General features: G+C 32.7%; 1 protein-coding gene and 1 long non-coding RNA gene across 2 annotated transcripts; both read left to right on the forward strand.

Moving 5' to 3' along the window:
• The first annotated feature begins 13594 nt into the window (after positions 1–13594).
• On the forward strand, positions 13595–17376 carry LOC148622994 (uncharacterized). The gene is made up of 3 exons (XR_015920897.1): positions 13595–13671; positions 16496–16568; positions 17184–17376. It is a non-coding gene; the product is annotated as an uncharacterized LOC148622994 (long non-coding RNA).
• Positions 17377–18112: 736 nt separating this feature from the next.
• LOC148622995 (uncharacterized) lies at positions 18113–21891 on the forward strand. Its single transcript, XM_088573415.1, has 3 exons — positions 18113–18269; positions 18803–18848; positions 20028–21891. The coding sequence occupies exons 1-3, from the start codon at positions 18255–18257 to the stop codon at positions 21440–21442; spliced, it is 1476 nt and encodes a 491-aa protein (XP_088429541.1). The 5' UTR covers positions 18113–18254; the 3' UTR covers positions 21443–21891.
• The last annotated feature ends 87 nt before the right edge of the window (positions 21892–21978 follow it).

Genomic DNA, 21978 nt, shown 5'->3' on the forward strand with positions numbered 1-21978 from the left:
CTGCCCGAAAGACCAGGAAGACCCAGCAACAATAAATGTTAGAAAATTCCAAAAAGGGTGCGATAAAGGGGTATAATAAACGTAGCCATGTGATACAAGATTTCAAAAATAGACATAAAAAGAAACATGTATGAGTGGCGGACCCAGAAGGATGCAGGGGGTTGGCACCCCTCTTTTATTGGAAATTTATCAATTTCAAGAAATACCCTAGCATACCCCTTTTCAAAAAGTCTGGATACGACCCTGATGTAATATGATGAATAAAAAAAAATCACACGTACAGTACAGCTCGCGGCATAGTCTGATAAATGCCAGGTATACCTCCAATACCTGGTATACCTGGCACAACTCTTAGAAGTTTGCCTCTGTTATTCTAATACAACTCATTAATTAATTGAAAGTAAATTGTGGTTTATCAGGTAAATCATATCTGTTCACCTGGACAGTTAAATAGGCATATAGTGAATAATTATAGAGTTATGATTAGTATTTTATAACACAAAACTCTTGAAGTAACCAATTTGATGGTTTATTATAAGAGCAACAATAAAATTAAATTTGTCATTCTCAATAAAAAGTAAATCTAATATATATTTTCATAAAAGAGACTGGTTAGTCCTTTAATAGAATAGTGCATAAAATGCAAAAAGTTGCAATTTTCCTTTTCTTCCAATGCAGAAATGTGATTTTATTTATTCAACTTCAGAGGGGACAAGTGAAAATTGGGTTATTAAGTTACAAATGTTACAATTTTGGTTTTAAAATTGTACACCAAATGAAACTGGAAAAGGAGACTAGAATAACATTTTAAAGAAATAAATTAACACAAAACAAAACAAAATAAATAAAAATACAAGTAAATGATGACAAATGCACCAGTGTTAGGTTTTCAAATTCAAAGAGGTTTAACTGATAAATTTTTAAATGTGCATATATATATTTGTAACTTAATATTTAGTTTATATTTCCTTCCTATTTTAAGTACTTCATGCATTGCATTTGTTGCCTTGTCTGCTAAACTCTTTTTAGTAACATCAAAATTACAAGTTTTCGTAAAAATAACTCCAAGATAGTTTAATTCTTTCACTATTTCAATTGCACTGTCTTTAAAGTGAATGTTAGGTCACGTGGGAGACTGCCCATGCCAAATACTAACACTTTTGTTTTATCTACATTAACTGTCAGTTTCCAAATAATTCTCACCCTGTCTCACAGCAGTTTCACAGCTAAAAAAGTCGGATGTCATGTTTCTGAATGTAATACATAATTTGATATTTGAATACATATTAAATATTACATTACCAATTTTCCCATTTATGTGGTTCAAAAGCAGTTTATAAAAAAGCCCGTTTCGCCAAACTTTATCAAAGGCCTTTTCAAAATCTATAAGATCGCAATAAAGTTTTTTTCGCTTAGATTTTAGGATTTAGAACATAATATGGATCGCTAAGATATTATCTACTGTGGAATACTTTTGTCTGAAGTCGCATCGATTTTCCTTTTAAATAAGAAACTTGTCGGAAAAAGTGTTCGACCTAGCATTTAATATCGCAGTAAACAACTTTCCGAGACACCTTACAATTGTGATAGGTCTATTATTTTTATATGTGTCACGTGTCCGTCGTCTTTCACAACTCCCGCACTTATTAACATGTTATTAACATGGTCAAATCCAAATGCTGGATCTTCTAAGAGCGCTATATAGTCTTGGGAACCACCGTTTGTTTGGTGTCAGCAGGAAATATTACATCAGAGAGGACATTTTCCGAACGAAATCAGCAGCAGACCAGTTTATGAACTTTTTGAAGTCTTCGACTAGAAAACCAATTGCAATTACGGCAACAAATGGCAGATAAAAACTACTTAACAATTCAAAGAACATGGCAAAGAAAACTGGGCAACGAAAGAGACCTTTCAATGCCTAAACATCAATGAAATTCTTTAATGTGCAATGATATAACTTTAATAATTTATTATGTTTATTTGAAGATAATTGTGTATTGTAAAAGATACACAAATGTAAATAAAAATGAAAAAAAATATGCTATTTTATTTTTCTTTGATAAACCGTTCATGTGTTGACAGCTTAAAACCCACGAAATTGCAACATCGTTACATTTTAACATTATAACAATTTTCGACATTTTTCCTCACAAACGATCACTTGGTCTGTGACTCAAGAGTCGTTAGAGTCGGGTAGGAGTCAAGAGTTGGAGCCAAGAGTCGTTAGAGTCAAGAGTCGGCGTCAAGAGTCAATATTAGGGGGTCAAAACAAAGAAAGGGGGAGTAAAGAACCAAACATAGCCTCAAAAGGCGGGGTTAGAGTATGGAAGGAATATCAGCGAGAAGACTTGCAAAAATAGTCTTACAAGTAAAAGTAAAAAAGAATTGTTATCATTTTGTTCTCAGTTTGTAGAAGAAGAAGGTCGTCGTTTACAAGATGTCCAGCAAGATACAACCTTAGAAAGACAGAATCGATGCAAACTGGTTTATCGGACCACGATACTTTGGTGATAGAACTACACCAATATGCTTTGAGAAAAAAAAAAGATACTTTAATGAATGGACTATGCCAAGACCCTTATACGAAAGGGCTACGCCAATCGATCCAGGATGAAACTCAAGAAAGCTTGCCCAAGGACCCAGCTGGCGAAAATATTTTCATACACCCGACATATTTTGACGTACCCAAAGGATACTTGGACGACCATTTCATGCCGTGGGCCCATCCCTTTACCAGTGTCATAGCAGCCCCCATCGGAAGAGGAAGAACGATTTTTGGAACTGTATAGAGAGGATTTCGGAATAAAAATCGTGCAGATGTATTAAAAACGTAAAACGTACAACGTCAGAATATCAGATACCAGTGGAAACCAGAGTGGAACCCTTGTATAAAAAAATAAATCAAGAAAGTTACAAAAGTTCAGCAAGATGAATCATATTAATCTACGATGCCAGAACCTTATATAGTGAGAGGATAGTTCATCAAAACAAATGAGTAGCTATACGGGATATACAAGGAACACCACCAGAAGTCTTGTTACGGAGGAATGAAAGGAATAGAGTGGAAAAAAACAGCCTTGACGCCAATGATACTGGGACGGCAAGACTACTTATAGTAAAATAGAATCATAAGAAGCTCGGATCGTATAGTGGTATTTAAAGGGGAAGAAGAACACTTCATGGAACAGACCATTGAGCAGGACCCGGATTTAAAATACAGACGACACTCCGACGAATGGAACAATGAATATGAATTGTAAATAAAATATAAAAGAAAAAAATCTTGTTGTGTAATAAAACTATACTAAAGAAAAACCTCCTTACAAAACAGGGTGCTCAAAACCGATAATACCTATTAAAACCGTTAGCGACAGCATACCATATTTACTACCAGAGCCTCATAACATGGGTCGAAGTTTGAGTGTTAGTAACTTGACAACATACTATAGCAATAAAAAAGTTCAATTTCCTTATAAAAAAACCATCATACAATAATTAACCTTAAAAAAGGGCGAAGGAAACAAACCACGAATGAAATTATAGAGAGAAAAATAAAATTCCGTAGTTCAATGGTTTGTCCCCATAACGGGTCAAATCTAGTACACGCGACATGTAAACATTGGAAGTATTAAAAAGAAATCGGTTTACCCGATAGAGCCTTATAACACGTTCAAAGGGAGTACGCGACATGCAAATATCGAAAATACTATAGCAGTAAAAAGTTCAATCTCCATTAAACGAGCACACAAGTCTCAAACTTAAACAAAAAAGGGCGTAGGAAACAAAATACAAATGAAAATATGAAAAAAAAATCAACAAATCAATGGTTTACCCAATAGAACCCCAGCACGGGTCTAATCAAGTACATGCGACATGTAAACATTGAAAATATATATTGAAAAAAGAAATCGGTTTACCCGATAGCGCTCCATAACACGGATAAAATCGATGAAAAGGTTCAGTGTGTCTGAAATGAAAGGCAACACCATTCAAAAGCTATTAACGTTCCAAATGTACAACGTGTAAACCTTACGATGGTCAGGATAATCATTAGTGGTTAGCCAAAATTTCAAACTGAATACAAAAAGAATATTAAAACGAAAATAATTAAAACAATGATAAAAATTAATGTCCGATAGGTAAGCATAACACGTCCTTACACCTGTAATATTCATAAAGCACAATAAATACGGTTAAAAATCAATGCATGGGCTATTGAAATCACCAGTAAAATGGGAAGTTTCAAACATCTGTCTAATCCGCGAGACATTTATTCAAATTACACAATTCATTGAACACAAAGAAATGCAATTTAAAATTTAAAATCTATTAAAAGTGCCCATTCAATTTGACATTATTACACAAAGACAATGAAATTACAATGAATTTACAAAAATAATAATAAAAAAAAACCAATGAACGTTAATGTAGAAATAAACAAATATAACAAATATAAACAAAGAAAGATAACTCTAGTCATAATACCTCCCCCTTTTTTATACTTACGTAATTATAGTATACTATCTAATGACACTAATTAGGAGACTTAATGAGGATACCTATGGAGGTCGTTTCTTCACTCCTTACCTTTAAAGCCCTCCTCTTACATCAAAAGGTCCCCATGTTCCCTTTATTGGTCATGGGTCCCCATCTAAGTCCATTTCCGGTCACCCAATGTCCACTTCCGGTCATACCCAAGAGTCACTTCCTGTCCTTGACTACCGCATCGGATTAATCCACCCTAATTCACCAGAAAAATGCGACCTGAACTCATCATGTATACTATTTAGCTGTGAACAATTTTTCGAAACAACTTACGATAGTAATTGGTCGATACTTTTTTGGATTATTCGAGTCTCCTTTATTTTTATATATTGGTTTCATTATTCCACTTAACCGGCTGCTCGGTATTACACCGGTGTCAAATATATTAAATAATTTCTCGTAGATATCTAAGAATTTGTCTAACGAATTTTTAATATATTCATTTATAATAGCGTCTTCAGACGCCTTATCTTTTTTTAAATTAAATACACATTTTCGTATTTCATCCCTTAAGATTGGACCATTTATATGATAGTTGGCATTCAGTGTAGGGTAACTGATCCTCATTTTCACTATTTACAGAGTTTAAATTCAAGTTTTTGAAAAAAGTCATATAGCTTTTCTAGTTCAATATTAGGTTGTTTCCTTCTTTTATGTGATCCAAACATTTTCCAAAATTTCATCGGATTATCATTTGATGCATCATGTAGTTCGCCAGGCAAATTTTTACAAAATGATTTACACTTATTGTCTACGATATATCTATAATGCTTTTCTGTTCCTTATATGTGTGTTTTATTTTGGTATTCTCTGCTTAGTATTATCACAATTAATACTTATTGAGTTTTTTTTTTGATGAATTTTGGCGATTTTCGTAGTCAGAATTTATCCAAAAAAGCGAAAACCGGAATTTTCCATTTTTCCGTAAAAAGTCACATAAATTCGGCTCTACAAATTATACAAATAAAACGTCTCAAATTCGGTATCATTCGATAGATAACTTAATTTTCCACATAAATAAACTACGAAAAATTAATTTTCAAGAAAGAATTTTCCCCAAAAAATGTAAAAAATATTACCCATATTACCTATATATTTTTTTTTGTAAAAACAAAACTGTAACTAATGAGGTGTTGTTATAAGATTAAGGTAAGATAGTTTTAAATTTAAATTGGTTTTTACCTGAAAATATCTTTCTTCAAGTTTTGTCTTGATAAAAACTCATTTTATAAAAAAATTAATTAAATGTATATCATTTGTTGTAATGTTTTAGTAAACACACAATTCAGTGACTAATAAAAAATAAATTGAGTTCGAAAATGAAATTTGATTTTTTATAAAAAAAAAAAAATTTAATGAGTGTACATGTATATGTTTAGGATTGAAAAAAAAGCAGTGAAGTTATTATCGAAGTACCTATTATACACATATGTAAATGTGCAATCTTCATATTCTTTATTTATCTGTAAATTCAATACCAATACATTGACATTATCTATTTGGGAGCATACCTAATTGATATTTAAATAAATTTATATAAGTTTAGTTGCTGAAACTCAAAGCTTTGTAACATGTTGCACCTTAGTTTTTAAACTCCTTAAACAATTTTAACCACTGTGGTACATGTATGCTAGTGTCGCAACAAGATCTTTTTGCCAGCTTCTATCTGACCACTGCGGTGAAAAGAACTGCATCCATTTTGGAGATGCAGCATAATGCATTTAGAAGCTTCACTGATTATTATATATGCTCTACGAACATTCACAATTGTGCTGCTAATCTCAGCCTGAAACTGTTCCTTTTAATTTTGTTCTACTGGAATCAAGTTTCCATTACGATTTTCTCAATCTTTGTTGTATGTTGATGAACCTTTATAGTTATATTCTTGTAAAAATTGGGATGTGTTCTTTGAGTCAAATTATTATCAAAGTTCTCAGTCATGTTATCCATACATGTAGTATCCATTAAATAAAAAAAAACCAGGTGATTAAAATCGGGAAAAAATGAAAAGATCATTCAAATCATTATTAAGACAGATCCCCAACCAACAAACCACTTAATCATTTCACAAAAATAAAAATAAATGAAGTAACCCAAAATACCAACAAACAATAAATAGATCTACATATACAATGTGTATATCAGGTTTAAATGCTATACAAACACAAGTAGCACTTACCCAGGTAGCACGAACCTTTTTCGAAATATTTTATTTACATTTTTTTTGGTAGCTTGCTAGAACATTTTCAACAGAACATTTTAAAATCGTTTTTAAAACATTTTATTTTTTCCAAAATGTTTTGATAACGTTTTTGAAATATTTTACCGTCTATGTTTGAAACAGGTTGAAAAAAAATCTAAGACATGATATGAATTTCGCATTAAAATTGTTCAACAAGTATATTTCTAACTCAAAGTCTGTTTTTATACTCTTGTATAATACTAGCTTCTCACAGTTTTTTACAGACGTATGCCAATTTTGATGAAATTGATCAAGAAAACGTTCATTTACAATATCTAAGTTTATAACTGCAGCATCTTGATCATACCAAAAATGATTGAAACCGAGTTCAAAAAGTAAATCACGAACATGTGTAGCCCAGTTTACTTTACCATTATTGCAATCGGTAAGAATAATCTTATAAATATCATACACAATGCCTGGTCTGTTAACAACACTATTTACCCAGTATTTCAATTTCTTTTGCTTTCTTACAATATACATAGGTAAACGACCTAGGTCACCAATCAAACAACATATAGGCGTTTGTTTCGGAACTTTAAGAACAAATCTACAGAATTTATTATGAATGAATTCTATATATCGCATGCACGATGGAAGCCCCACACTTCCGCGGAATAATTCAAAACGGAGGATACAAGACTGTCAAACATAGCACATTGTTCGTTGGTGAAATGTAAGTAGATTTCAGAATATTCAATAGCGAAGCTAATGCTCTACCACCTTGTTCAGATATAAGCGTTTTTGAGTTTGTAGAAATTTGCCGTTGTAATTCAGAAGAACTCCAAGATAAACGTATGATTTCACGACATTTAGCTCAGTATTGTCGTAGTACCACGTGAAATTTATGTTCTGCCACCCTTTACGAAAAACAATTATCTCAGTTTTATTTTTGCTCACTTCTATTTTCCACCTAGAGCAGTGTACGTAAAGTTTACTCAATAACAACTGTAAAGCTTCGGGTGTTTTTCCAAAAAGGACAGTATCATTTGCAAATAGTAAGATATATATAAGAAATCCATTCAAGTTTATATAATCGTTCATTTCGTCGTTTGTCATACGCAAGTCTTCAGCAATATCATCGATAAAGAAAATAAAAAGTAAAGGAGGTAGTGGTTCTCCTTGCTTTACACCAATGTTATTTGAAAAGGCTTTTGATAGACGTCCGTCACATTTAAATCTCAAGTTTACAGTTTCATACACAAATTGTACAACCGACACAAATTTAGTACTTATTCCGCTTTTGAACAGTTTATTCCAAAAAATCCTTCTGTCTACTCGATCGAACGCCTTGGTAAAGTCTATGAAAGCTGTGTACAGTTTTTCATTTCTATTAAGAGTTGATGATATAATCCTATGTAAAATAAATACCGCGTCTAGGGTTGACTTCTTTGCTCGAAACCCAAACTGATTCATAAGGAGAATTTCACTATCTCCTGCCTTCTATCTAGAAGACGACGGTTTAAGATTGATGTATAGATCTGCGATAATACACTAAAGTAATTGGTCTGTAGTTATTCGGATTTGTTAGATCGCCTTTTCTCGGTACCGGTTCTACTATTCCTTCTGTCCAATTTTTTGGATAAATGCACAAATCGAATAGTTTATTAAATGAAACTGCTAATACTGAGCTAAACATGTTAATGTCCGCAAGAAACATTTCACCACTTAATCCATCCGTACCTGTGCTTTTTTTATCTTTTCATTTTTCGAATAATATTTTTTACCTCTTCCTCAGTGAATTCCCGATCTAATTCCTCGATATGTAAGCCATCTAAATCAATGGAGTCTATCAAAGTTTTAACCTCATCTGACAAATCTGTAGGTTCTGTACCAAGAACGTTCTTAAAATGTTCAAATAAATCATAGCTTTCTGCCGCACATCCTGAACGATATTTCGGTTCTTATTTTCCTCCAAAATTCTCTCGGATGAGTTTTAGCAAGTTTGCTTAGTCCATCACCTTGTGTCCGTTTATATCGGACTTTTGCTCGACGTTTGATTGTAAATTATATTTATTTCTAGAGTTTATAAACAAGTCTCTATTATGATCGCTAGCGTACCGTTGATAGCGGTTTCGTGCCTTGTGAAATTCTCCCCGTGTTCGTTTACCTTCGTCGTTGAACCATGTTCAAATAAATCATAGCTTTCTGCCGCACATCCTGAACGATATTTCGGTTCTTATTTTCCTTCAAAATTCTCTCGGATGAGTTTTAGCAAGTTTGCTTAGTCCATCACCTTGTGTCCGTTTATATCGGACTTTTGCTCGACGTTTGATTGTAAATTATATTTATTTCTAGAGTTTATAAAAAAGTCTCTATTTTGATCGCTAGCGTACCGTTGATAGCGGTTTCGTGCCTTGTGAAATTCTACCCGTGTTCGTTTACATTCGTCGTTGAACCATTCATTCGTTTGATAGTTTTTTATGCGGTTTTCAAGTTTTATAAATGTCCTACCGAAAACATCATACGCACATGTAAGGACAATGTCTGTTATCTTGTTAACGGCATAATTTGCACTTTCATTATTGTTTATGTTAGTCGCTAGATCTAATATATCGTGTCGTTTTTATCTCAACTTTTGTTTATATTCCTCGTTTTTCAATGTGTCAGAATTCCATTTAATTACAGATATTTTCTCAGGTTGACAGTTTTTATGAGAATATAGTTTTTATACTGTAGAATAAAGGAGAATGATCAGAAAACTCGTTAAGATCCAGAACTTTTAAATCTTGTATCAGTTTATAGCTGTTTGTTAATAAGTAGTCAATAGCACTTCTCCCCTTAGATGTGCAGAACGTGAAGTTCCCAGATTTATCGTTACGCAATCGCCCATTGCAAATCGTAAGTCCAGTATTAAAACACATACATTTGTACTAATTTTCTACCGAACAAATCCACAGTGGTATCCATTGTGCATCTTCCGGGAATTGTGGGATCTTCATCATATCCTATACTACTAATATATCTATCAAGGTTATCATTTGACAATGTATCATTTAATAAACCAAATCAACTGTTAAAGTCTCCGCACAGAAGTATACTACCTTTGTCTCAAAAATAACTTCTTCAATCAACTAAAAAAAGTCACAATCATTAATATCATAATATTGTGATTTTTCATGTGGAATATACACAAAACATATAAAGATATCAGTATCACAATGAAAGAAATCCTTTTTTTTAAATTTTATTACCAAAACACCCTTTTCAATCTCCTTCAAAATTTTAATTCCATTTAAAATATCTGGTTTACAATATAAACGAATCCCACCCGCATTTCTTGTACTAATGTTTTTACTCCGTTCAAATGAAGATACAATATCAAAAATTTCTATATGTACTTTATTACTTTTTTTAACCATGATTCACATAAAAATAATAAATCATAATTTTTAATCAAGTTTAGGAAATCATTATCATCAGCACATGATTCTAATCCATGAACGTTCCAACTCAAACATTTGATATCTCTCGATTGTCACGCGCTCTTGTCCTATGTAGAAACGTATTCTTTCCCAACCACGAAAGGTTTATCCCGTACAAAATATGCTTTCAGGTTCCTGTCTGAGTTCTTTCAGTTTTGGCAACAGCGCTTTCCTTCTTTTTAAAATTTCACTTGGAAGTTGCTCGGATATACCCAAATCAGTTCCCTTTTAGAATAGGAGTGCATTTACGAACTTCTTGTCTTTTTGTATAACTAACAAAGTTTACTACTATTGGTCGATTTTTTTCACCCTCTTTACCTACTTTGTTTGCACTTTTAATTTCAATGTTATCTTTTGTATCTTTTATTTTAAGTTTTTCTTCCATAAATTTATGAGTTTCTGATACACAATCTTCACCCTGCACCTGAGGGATACTATAGAAAACCAAATTGTTTTTCATTGATTGTAATTGTGTGTCAATTAGCTCCTCTTTTACCTCAACACTTTCACCTTTCACCTTTTCACATGTTTGATATTTGGTCATTCAAGCGTTTAGCATTTTCGGCTTGCGTATTTAATTTTGAGTGAACATCTTTAATTTTTTTTTTCAAGTTCGTTCATGTTGGTATTTTGATTTGCTTTTAATTCATTCATTTTTGATTTATGATGCTCTTTAAGATCACTGATCTCTTTTCTATGTTCGTCATAACTATTACTTATATGTTGTGTCGCTTTGTCTACTTCAGTTACCCAATCTGTAAGGGCCTTGGTGTCACATTCAACTTTATTCACTTTGCAGTTAATAGAATTCACAAGAAACTATTTGGTCAAGTTTGTTCAATCGGCTCTCAATATTATCCATTAAACAATTCATCCACCCAGGGTGGTTTAGGGTTTGAATTAGGAGGCGATGCACGTTGAATTAATGGTTGATACGTTGGGCCTGGGGTTGAGCAGTATTGAGGCTGGATTTGCGTCATTACTGGTGCATGTCGTGGGGGATTCATATATTGTGAGTTCATAGTATTCACATTAAATAAGAAACTTTGGTCTTTGATCGTGTATGGAGCATTAGAAGTGTTAAAATTTTGTGTGACATCGGTCATAATGGGTGCACTTGGTTTGTTTACATCACTGTCAGTGTCACTGGTTTTTGTTCCGTTACAGTTTTTTTTTAGATTTCCTGGATTGTCTCTTCGGTTTAGATAGTTTAGAAAGTTCAATTTCACACGAGGTGTTTTCACTACTCCCATTCTTTCGTTTTCCCCTCATAGTAGCTCATTTTATTGTTCATTTTCACTGATGTTTAAAAAGCCCCCGTCAAAATCAATTTCTAATATTATAAAACATACTTTTTAATATTACAAAATAATTTTTTAATATTACGAATTCCTGATTTAGTTATATTACAAAACATCACACATTTTGTAATATTAAAAATAAAGAAATTCTTTTTGTAATATTAAAAAATTATTTTCTAATATTACGAATTCCTGATTTAGTAATATTACAAAACATCACACATTTTGTAATATTAAAAATAAAGAAATTCTTTTTGTAATATTAAAAATTCATTTTCTAATATTACGAATTCCTGATTTAGTAATATTACAAAACATCACACATTTTGTAATATTAAAAATTAAATTTGTAATATTAGAAAATGAATTTGTAATATTAGAAAATGAATTTGTAATATTAGAAAATGAATTTGCAATATTGCAAAATCAGTCACATTTTTTAATATTACAAAATGATTTTCTAATATTAAATAATCGTAACTGAATACAACAAATCCATTTTCTAATATTAGAAAATGAATTTCTAATATTAAAAAATCATTTTTTGATATTAAAAAAGTGTTTTGTAATATAAGAAATCTAATTTGTAATATTAGAAAATGAATTTGCAATATTGCAAAATCAGTCACATTTTTTAATATTACAAAATGATTTTCTAATATTAAATAATCGTAACTGAATACAACAAATCCATTTTCTAATATTAGAAAATGAATTTCTAATATTAAAAAATCATTTTTTGATATTAAAAAAGTGTTTTGTAATATAAGAAATCTAATTTGTAAATTAGAAAATGAATTTGTAATATTAAAAAATTATTTTTTAATAATAGAAAATACTCATTTTTGTCCACTTTGGCTTGCCATACCCGGCCGCCATGCCGCTGATACCGTTATACATGTAATACTAGTCTTCTTAATTTGTCACGCGTATTTGATTTACAATTAATTCATCCCAGTTTACTTTTGTCTTTTAATTACAATAATTCACGCATTTTATGTTTAACAACATCGATGATATATTGATGATGGCATCTCCATAGAAAATAATAAGATAATAGTGTAAATGGTGTGCCACATACTGCGATTGAAGTAGGTTAGAGCAAAAATTTATCAGTGTGCGTATCACCCTACACACGTGTGCAAGAAGCACACACTATTTTGAAGAAGATTTAAAGAACTGGATCTGTCCAACAAGATGTAAGTACAATTCTTTGAAATTAGATAGTTAAGAACAGTATGCCAAAGTACTTTGAATGAATACTAGTCTGTGTAACCTTGTTTTATAAACACAGCTGGTCAATTAGTCATTTTACAATATCCCAGTCACTAAACGACATCACGCTGGGAAGACAAACACTCAAGTGATTTCTGATTTTGTTTTAATTTGTTTTTGTAATGTCCCGAAAATTTGTACTGCTACGGAAAATTTACGTGTTTCTCCGTTTCCGGTTTTGTATAATATTGATTCAATTGCATGTTCGGAATGACGTAGTTCTATAACATAAAGACACACATTTTATGTTTATCTTTCATGTTTTCATCGGATATTTTCATTTTTTATTTATTGTCAAAATGCGAGGTTTTATCACTGGACGCCATTCTGCGGGTAATGTTCTGGTGAGTTGACCTGCGGGATGTTTTTGTCTAGATATAACGTAATATCAAATAAAAATATTTAAGAATGATTGCAGTACAAAGTTAAAAGACGTGGCTGTAAAATAAATTTCTTACCAGATGCAGAAATTCCATTAAAAACATTCAAATTTGCTTTTAAATCAGCACATGTGAGATTCCATAAACACCAGAATCGATAAGTGCCGAGAAGCACATTTCCGAATAGCGATCAGCAAATATTTAGGATCTTTAATGGCGCAACGAAATTTATTCACACATCATTTTGTCCAAGATAAAATATATTTGACAATCATGTGGTTAATATGAAAGTAGTATAATAAAATTTTAAAAAATTAAGGTTTTCGTAATTTTTTGTGATCATTGCTTTTGGAATGAAAAATAACTTTGAACCTTTAAATGATAAAAATTCATTCCACCATATGAATCCGAACATGCAGTCAACCGTAACATAACAAGATGTCAGCTTCTAGGCCAGATCACTCCGTGTTTTAATTCGGGAATATCATCTTCCAAACAAGGTCTGTTGGGATAAATTTGACTTCTTTATCTTGTAATTATATAGTCTTGTTAAAAAAAAAGTCTTAAAATGTCTGAATTTAAAGTTGATTTTTACACCTTCAAATTAAGGTCCAATGATAAAACCTCGCATTTTGACAATAAATAGAAAATGAAAATATCCGATGAAAACATGAAAGATAAACATAAAATGCGTGGTTTTATGTTGTAGAACTAGGAATGACGAAGTTAACGTGTCAAAAATTATATCAAACAATTAGGTGTTGACCCCGCACGAAATAAGTTTTTAACTTTTGACTATTTTCTTATGATAGATAAGTGTCTTAGTAAATTAATTGATACGTTAATATTGCCGAACGTTGTATAAATAGGTGTATTTTGAGCGTCACAAAGAACGTCCTATGTCCTGGTGTCATCGGTTCTCGATCACAGTCGCTTGGGGACAATTTGTGGTTTCTCGGTATTTTTCCTTTTATTTTATAGTGTTCCCTCATATTTGGCCATTATACACATGTCTGACCTGTTTTAAATTTGTTTTACCATCTCTGACATTTTCCCTCTATCTCTAATATATTAGAATACCGAGAAACCACAAATTGTCCCCAAGCGCCTGTGTTCTCGATAGCATATCAATGTTGTTTACCTGTTTGTTGAACAACTTACTAGATAGCTACAATTTTAAAATCATTATAAGAACTGATCTTTGTTTTTATTTTCTCAGAAGTTTGACATTTTAGTTAGGCGACCTATTAATGAATTTATGGGTGCTACGTCATCAGTTCTCGATGATATGACTTTCTGTATGAAGGGCATGAGAAACATAATTGGAAAGTGAAAATAAAGAAAATAAGTAATTCAACAGAGTAAGAAATGGTAGCCTACCCGCCAGCCCGTGACTGGCTAAGATAATCAGACAATTATAGAGCCATATAATAAGATGTTGAAGAGTAATCAAGGGAACCAAGGTTATAGCGGTAATCAAAAGAATGTAATCAATCCAGGGACAAAGACCAGACATGGAAAACAGACACACACAACAAACAACATTAACTAAAAATCATACAAAGTAACAAAAGTAAATGAGCAACTCGGACTCCACTAAAAACTGGGAGCATGGACCAGGTGCACCGGTAGGGTAAGCGTCCTCTGCTTTTCTAGAAACACCCGCCGAGTTGCTCATAAAAAGTCAAGTCCGGGGTAGACAAACGAGGAAAGGTAAACTATGGCCCGTTGAATAAATCAGTTTTCATGGTGCTGATGGATACATTATAACGATCCACGAGTTCATGATGACGACCATAAAACTTCTGTAGTGATGACTTCAATCTTGTAACAACATAACCCTGTTCCAGAAGCCTATTTGTTAGACTTCTAGCGCGATACAAAAAGTCTTCGGCAAGCTCTGGCGTAACGTATGAGTTGTGATATGAACATTCCATACGCAGGAGCCGAAGGAATGTTGCCACAGACGAAAGGAAAGTTGACAATTCTGAATGAAAAGTCATCACGAAAAATTGTATTCAGGACTGGTTAGAATTTGAGTGAGTTTCCTACCCTGAATTCAATATATTTTTATCGATATTTCATAATTTCAGGGTCCATACATTACTTCCAGTGAATGTTATAATTGATTAACTTTGATATGGCTAAAAGCTTTTAATCACATCTTATATTTTTTTTTTACTTGATATGGTGTTCCAAGCAAAGATATACAAGGTTATTTGTTTTATTATTCGCCCAAAATTAATAGGCTTTTCATATTATTGCTCTTCTATATCTCTTTAAACATTAATAACGTCAAGATGTTTTTTTTAACGTTTTCTGGTAAGAAATATTAGGATACAACCAGTACTGCGTATCATACATTTTTTACTGACATAGACATGCTCATGTCCTGACTTGGTATGACCGCTGAATATATGACCTACCACTTTCAATAAAATTCGTTTACATTCAAAATGTGTTTTGGTGGGCGCTTAAAATATGAGCTTTTTGGGGTTAAAGAGAAAGGTAAAATAAAGGGGTACTAAAGTTTATTGGTATTTTACATACCTTTAAACGCAACATAGCGACAAAGCCCGATAGAATCAAGGAAGTGTTCTGTTCAGTTGGGTAATTCTTTGTGAATAGACCACTTATGCAATTTTGCGTTTTATGTCATATTGCTTATGCGCATCGCTATAGAGAACTCATGACTATCGAGAACAAATGAATGCACGATGTAGATAATAGTGTAAAAGATGTGCCACATGCTGCTATTGAAATATGTCGGAGCAATCTTTATCAGAGTGCGTATTATCTTACAAAATAACGTCCTAGATATTCAACCCGGTCACTAGTTTTGCCTATGTTTACATTCAGACTTTACATTAATTCTTGACCAAACTAGTACTTTTAAGGTATGTGTCAAAAAGAACAGCTATCTTCTGAATATAGACGTTTGTTGTCAACAATTTACAATAATTTTGAATTGTGTATTTTCCAATAGTTTTGCATTATAGATGCATGTTTAAACCATTTTTTCATCGTCATGATAGTTGTATGAATATTGTGATTTTATGAGTAGTTAGGCTTATATTTTGCATTGAATCTGACCAGGGCACTTATTTTGAAACTTTGCAAGTCATTTTTAGAATTTATAACATTATTTCATGTCCTGCATGTATGGAAAGCCAAATTGACAGAAACTTTGAAACATTTACACTATGCATATTGTCAAAATTTGGTTCATAATATTGTACATGTTCTGTTAGTTTTGAATATTATGATTTATATATTTACACATTTATGTTTACAAGAAATACACATGATCTCTCTCTTTTGCAGGGAATATGGATTACAAAAGAAGCTCATACCTACTGATTTAATGTTCTCAATAAACCAAGACGATTTTTTCAAAGTAAGTTTTATAAAGTGATGAGAATATGTTTGGACCATGACAAGTGATCATGACATTTGTTAGTCCTTTAGTGTATCTGTTCATTCATTTGACCGCAATATGCAATCACCGTTTTATATAAATCAGTAGCAGACCCAGAAAATCCGAAAAGGTGGGGAAATATGTCCTTTGAGGGGGCTCACCATTGGTAGTATCATTAATTTTTTAAAAAATTAAATTATTTTTTTTCAAATATGAGGGGGACCATGGGCTCCTCTTGGATCCACCTCTGTTTTTGCTGAACTTCAATAAAGTTTTAATTATAGAACACATGTATGAAGTTTGGTCCCATGGATATCCACTTCCTGTTTGAAGAGGACATACATTTTAAAGGTGTACATAGCTCTGCTCACCACAATTTCAGCTTAAAAACTCAATTCATGGTTTTTCCAAGTGCAAGTAAAATCTTGATACAAAACAGCATTTTTAATATAGCAGACAATGGTAATTCCATGATTGACACATACACCTGTTGCAAAAAAAATCAAGTAATATGTAATTGATAGTATGTATGATTTTTTCTGCAGGTATGTATATCGTGACTATACCATTAATCATGTACATCTTTTTTTTCAGGAAACCAAAGAACGGAAATAGACACTGATTTAGATGCCTGAAGATGAATACGTGTACTGACAAAAACAGTCTTTGAAATTTCGTTTAGTTTGTTGCTACATCTACAAAATATAGAGAACTCTACAAATTAATTGTCTCATGTTAAACCTGTTGTATGTGTATGTAATTTTTGCATTAAAATATTCCTAATTTATATTGTTTTGAAAAAATGTTATTGAAAAACATTATAACATTATAGTGAATAGTTGTTGAAAACATTATAACATTTCAGCAACCATACATTTTTACGTTTTAAAAACATTTCTAAAAAATGTTTTCGGTCTTTCTAAGGAAACGTTATAATAACATTATAGTGATTGGTTATTGAAAAAGTTATTACAACATCTCTGCAACCATACATTTTTACGTTTTAAAAAACATTTCTAAAAAATGTTCTCAGTCTTTTAAGGAAACATTTCTAAAACATTTTTATTACGTGTTTGTGCTAGCTGGGTAATTACATGTTTACACAAGTTCCCATTTCGCCTTAGTTCACTCCAAATCTCACTAAGGCGAAATTGGAATAATTTCATGTATCAAATTTGACCGCTAAGGCGAAATGGGAACAAGCCTGTATTTTGTGTTATGTGGTGAACTTCCTAAACAGTAAAACAAGTCGCATATCGGATATAAATACCATGAAATGTTGTATCTTTAGATTGGGTAGATAATGAACTCAAAACATTTCACATTTTCACATTTTTCTTGGGGAAAATCCGCCAAAGACCATGTAGTATATACCTTTTGTATATACTAAGTACATATAACAATCTAATTCACGCTGGAATGCGATCGTGCGCTCAGTGATCTTCAAGTTATAATTATTGTGGTTATTTATAGTTAAAACTTTGATATTAACTTATTTCCGTTTTTCATTTGGACTGTCGATTCCTCTAAAAACTGGATCACGAACTCTTAAGTTAAACAAACCCGGAATTAAAATGGTACATTTTTGTTAATAATTAGAACAGTACTTGTAAACTTCCTGATAAAAGAACCACGATATTCTTCCTTATCATTAACACGATCGACATGATTACATATCTGGTAAGAATATTTCTACGACAGAAATTGTTACTTTTCGGTCTACATGTATCTATTTACCACATTATAAAAGAGTTGTTTGTACTATTAATTATTGGACTCACATTCTTTCAAGCCAACACAACGAAGAGTAACTCCAGCATCAATCACAGCTACAAAATTGTAACAATCGTAGCCATAATTTGTCCATCTGTGTGTGTGTTTGTATGAATAAGCGAGATAATTGGTTAAGACAACATATATTTATCTATAATGCTTCCAAAAATCTGAACATACGTTGTCACGGTATAGATTCGTAATGAGTATAGTCTTCTGGCCTTCTTTGTTTATCAAAACGAGCGTAGCAGCGGTCAGAAGTCGGACTAGGTGATGACATTTAGCCTTGCTTAATTATGCTGTATTTTTTTTTCAATGTTTTATTTGGAATCATGTATTGTGATGTTTTCCGTCTTGTCAGAGTATTCCTGTGTTTTTTAAATGATGTGATGTAAGTTTTATCTTTGTTTTAATGTAATTTTTATCTGATGTTTTAATAGATCTACCTGACATTAGTGGCAGCATTCCATGGAAGCACGTATTCAGGTACGTCGCAAACACGTACATGTAGCTACAACATCAATTACATGTATTCAATTTAATAATAAATTGTAATAAAACTAGACGTTCATATGAGACTAAATCGCCTTTCTCTGTATTAACTCGTCTCTCAAACAAAAAATGCATACTTATAAATTATGTCAACTCAAATGAGATTGGTCATCTTACTTCTTCTAATATGTTGTCTTCTGAATTTGGAGAACTCATCTGATTCTTAGTCAGAGATGGGTATGGCAGTTTTCTTTCTCCCAATGAATACGATATCGATATTAATATTAATTGAATACAGAATTTTATCGTGAATGAATTGATTTTAACATGAGTCCCTAATATTCTGCATCTTTGCTACCATTCGTTTGTTTAACTCAATCTATCAATCAATCTATCCGACACTAAGCCGAACAACCTCTCTGGAAGAACGTTTTCAAAAATCACGATCTTTCATATTTAAGTACCCTGTAAAAAGTTGGATATCATGTTGATATCTATTAAAATTTCCTTATTAGCTATAGTAGTCTGATATTATAAACATATCCCAAACAGAATGCGTATTTCACAAACTTTGCTCCTGGGTACTTAAAAACTTGGACGCCATATTCGAATAGGATATGCTAGCGTCATTGTATCGTTTTTTGTTTGTTTCTTTTTTTTTCTTGTTTTTGTGGTTAAGTGGGGGTGGGTGTTCGTGGGGTTGCACCTTCCTCAACCCTTCGTTGAAACAAATTGGGCTAAAAATGCATGACAAAAAAATATAGCCTATAACCCTCCCTTTTATAAATTTCTGGAATCGACGCCCTCCCTTATATTGATCAGTGGAAGAGGAATGATTTTGATCATTGTTCAATCCAGCTATGATACCGTCAGTCACAAAACACCTAAAAATAGGTCGCACAATCCAAACTACGTAGGGTTCTAAGGGATCCAATAAATAATGGTATAAGTAGTCGTTTTTCAAACTCATCGCTATCACCACTTGAACAGTGTTATAAGAAGGCGAACATGTTTTAAGGAATCGAATGGTTTTCAATTTTTTGGCAACTTAGTTAACTTTAGACAAATAAAAAAAAACGACTCTCAGAGATATAAAGGTGGTATTATTAACGTAAAAAAACACAAGATTCTTTTCCCCAATTCTCATATAAAAATTTATTTTCGTGATTTCAGATGAATCTCCTTGGCCAACCCGAGAGTTCAGAGGAGCATTTGTTGCAACTGTTGCCAATATTGACTGGCCATCATCATCTCATCTCACTACAAATCAACAAAAAAGTGAACTATTAAGTCTTCTGGATAAGTTACAAGAAGTAAACTTTAATGCCATAGTACTGCAAGTTCGTCCAGCGGGAGATGCTCTGTACAATTCTAGCATAGAACCCTGGAGTATATACCTCACTGGACATCAGGGCAGTGCACCTATTCCATACTATGACCCTCTCGAATTCGCAATCACTGAAGCACACAAACGGAACATAGAGGTTCATGCATGGTTCAATCCCTACCGAGCCAGATCAGGGTCAACATCTAGATCTGGCCTTGCACAGAATCACGTGATTCATTTATATCCACAGTACGTGTATGCATATGGACATGACTTGTGGATGGATCCAGGTGCCATAGTCATTCAAAATTATACTACCAGAGTATTTTTGGACGTCGTCCAGAGGTATGACATTGACGGTATACATATAGATGATTACTTTTATCCATATCCTATTTCGGGTCAAGATTTCCCGGATTCGCATACTTATGCAGCATATAAAAGCGGCGGGGGGAATCTAGGCCATGCCGACTGGAGACGAAATAATATAAACAATTTGGTGCATACGCTGTCAATCAAAATAAAAAGTTTAAAACCATTCGTCAAATTTGGCATAAGTCCCTTTGGTATTTGGCAACCCGGGTATCCATCAGGAATTAAAGGTTTTAACTCGTACGCCTCGCTCTATGCTGATTCTAGAAAATGGGTAAACGATGGATGGCTTGATTATCTCACGCCACAGCTTTATTGGCAAATCGATCCTCCCGCTCAAAGCTATCCAGCATTACTCGACTGGTGGTTAAATCAAAACACTCGTCGCCGTCACATTTATGTCGGGAACTATGCTTCAGGCGTCAGAACAAAAAATTGGTCGACCAACGAGTTAGAACGCCAAGTTGAAATTTCAAGGAGCCGCGTTGAAAGAAAAAGTCTTGGAAATATACACTTTAGTGCAAAATACTTTGTTAAAAATATCCATGGTCTGAGTGATGTTTTTCACAAACATCTTTATGCAACACCTGCTCTGCAACCGGAAATGTCATGGCTGTCTGCCACACAACCGTCTATTCCATCGAAGGTTAGAACCAATGGTCATATGGTGTCTTGGGCAGCAGACAGCACAGGTTCTGTAAGATCTTGGGCTATTTATCGGTACATAGCAGACATTTTCGAATTGGTATCCGTCTTATCGTCAGTTTCGACATCGTTTACAGTCTCTGAGACTGGTAGTTACGCTATCGCATCCATCAACAGAATAGGTGTACAGAGTAGAGAAATTATATTCATCATTGGAACTGGCGCGACATCTGTGGTCGGGTGAAATGATTACCGCTTTGTTGAAACATTTATTTATAATAACTGTTTTCCAAATGCCCTTTATTATTTTCTGTATAACAATGTTGGTATTTCAATATAATCTACATGTCTTACAAGGAATAACTAAAAGAGAAAGGTAAAATGTTTGTACAGACTAAAATGGACCTGTTGTCTTTGAACTAACTTATCTTTTTGATGCAGGTATAGTATGTTTAGAATACTTTTAAATTTTCTGCCAAGGAAATGTGACTAGACGAAAATCAATGTAGCATTGTATCTAATCAACTTAGTTCATTGATTTATTTAATGAAACATACTCGAACAAGTTACAAATGCACTTTAATTTATTTTTCAAAATACTTTTGGAAGTAAAGATCATGACACAATATTTTGAAGCAAAACAAAGAAAGTAGAAATTTGAACTGAATAAAAAGTTTCAGGACGCTTATCAAATTATCATGAATGAATGCATGAAAATATATTTCAAAATATCAGATGGATATAGAACACTTCACCTAAAAACGATATAAATATAACCAT

This window comes from Perna viridis, chromosome 3, assembly GCF_037379345.1.
Source record: "Perna viridis isolate PV_CMFRI_1.1 ecotype Kerala chromosome 3, ASM3737934v1, whole genome shotgun sequence".
In the NCBI taxonomy this organism is placed as follows: Eukaryota; Metazoa; Mollusca; class Bivalvia; order Mytilida; family Mytilidae; genus Perna; species Perna viridis.

What these genes read in the sequence shown, in the direction of transcription:
- LOC148622995 (XM_088573415.1), top strand. An exon ending in CCATGGAAGCACGTATTCAG is followed by an intron (nt 18,849 to 20,027) that starts GTACGTCGCAAA and finishes TCGTGATTTCAG; the next exon opens with ATGAATCTCCTTGGCCAACC.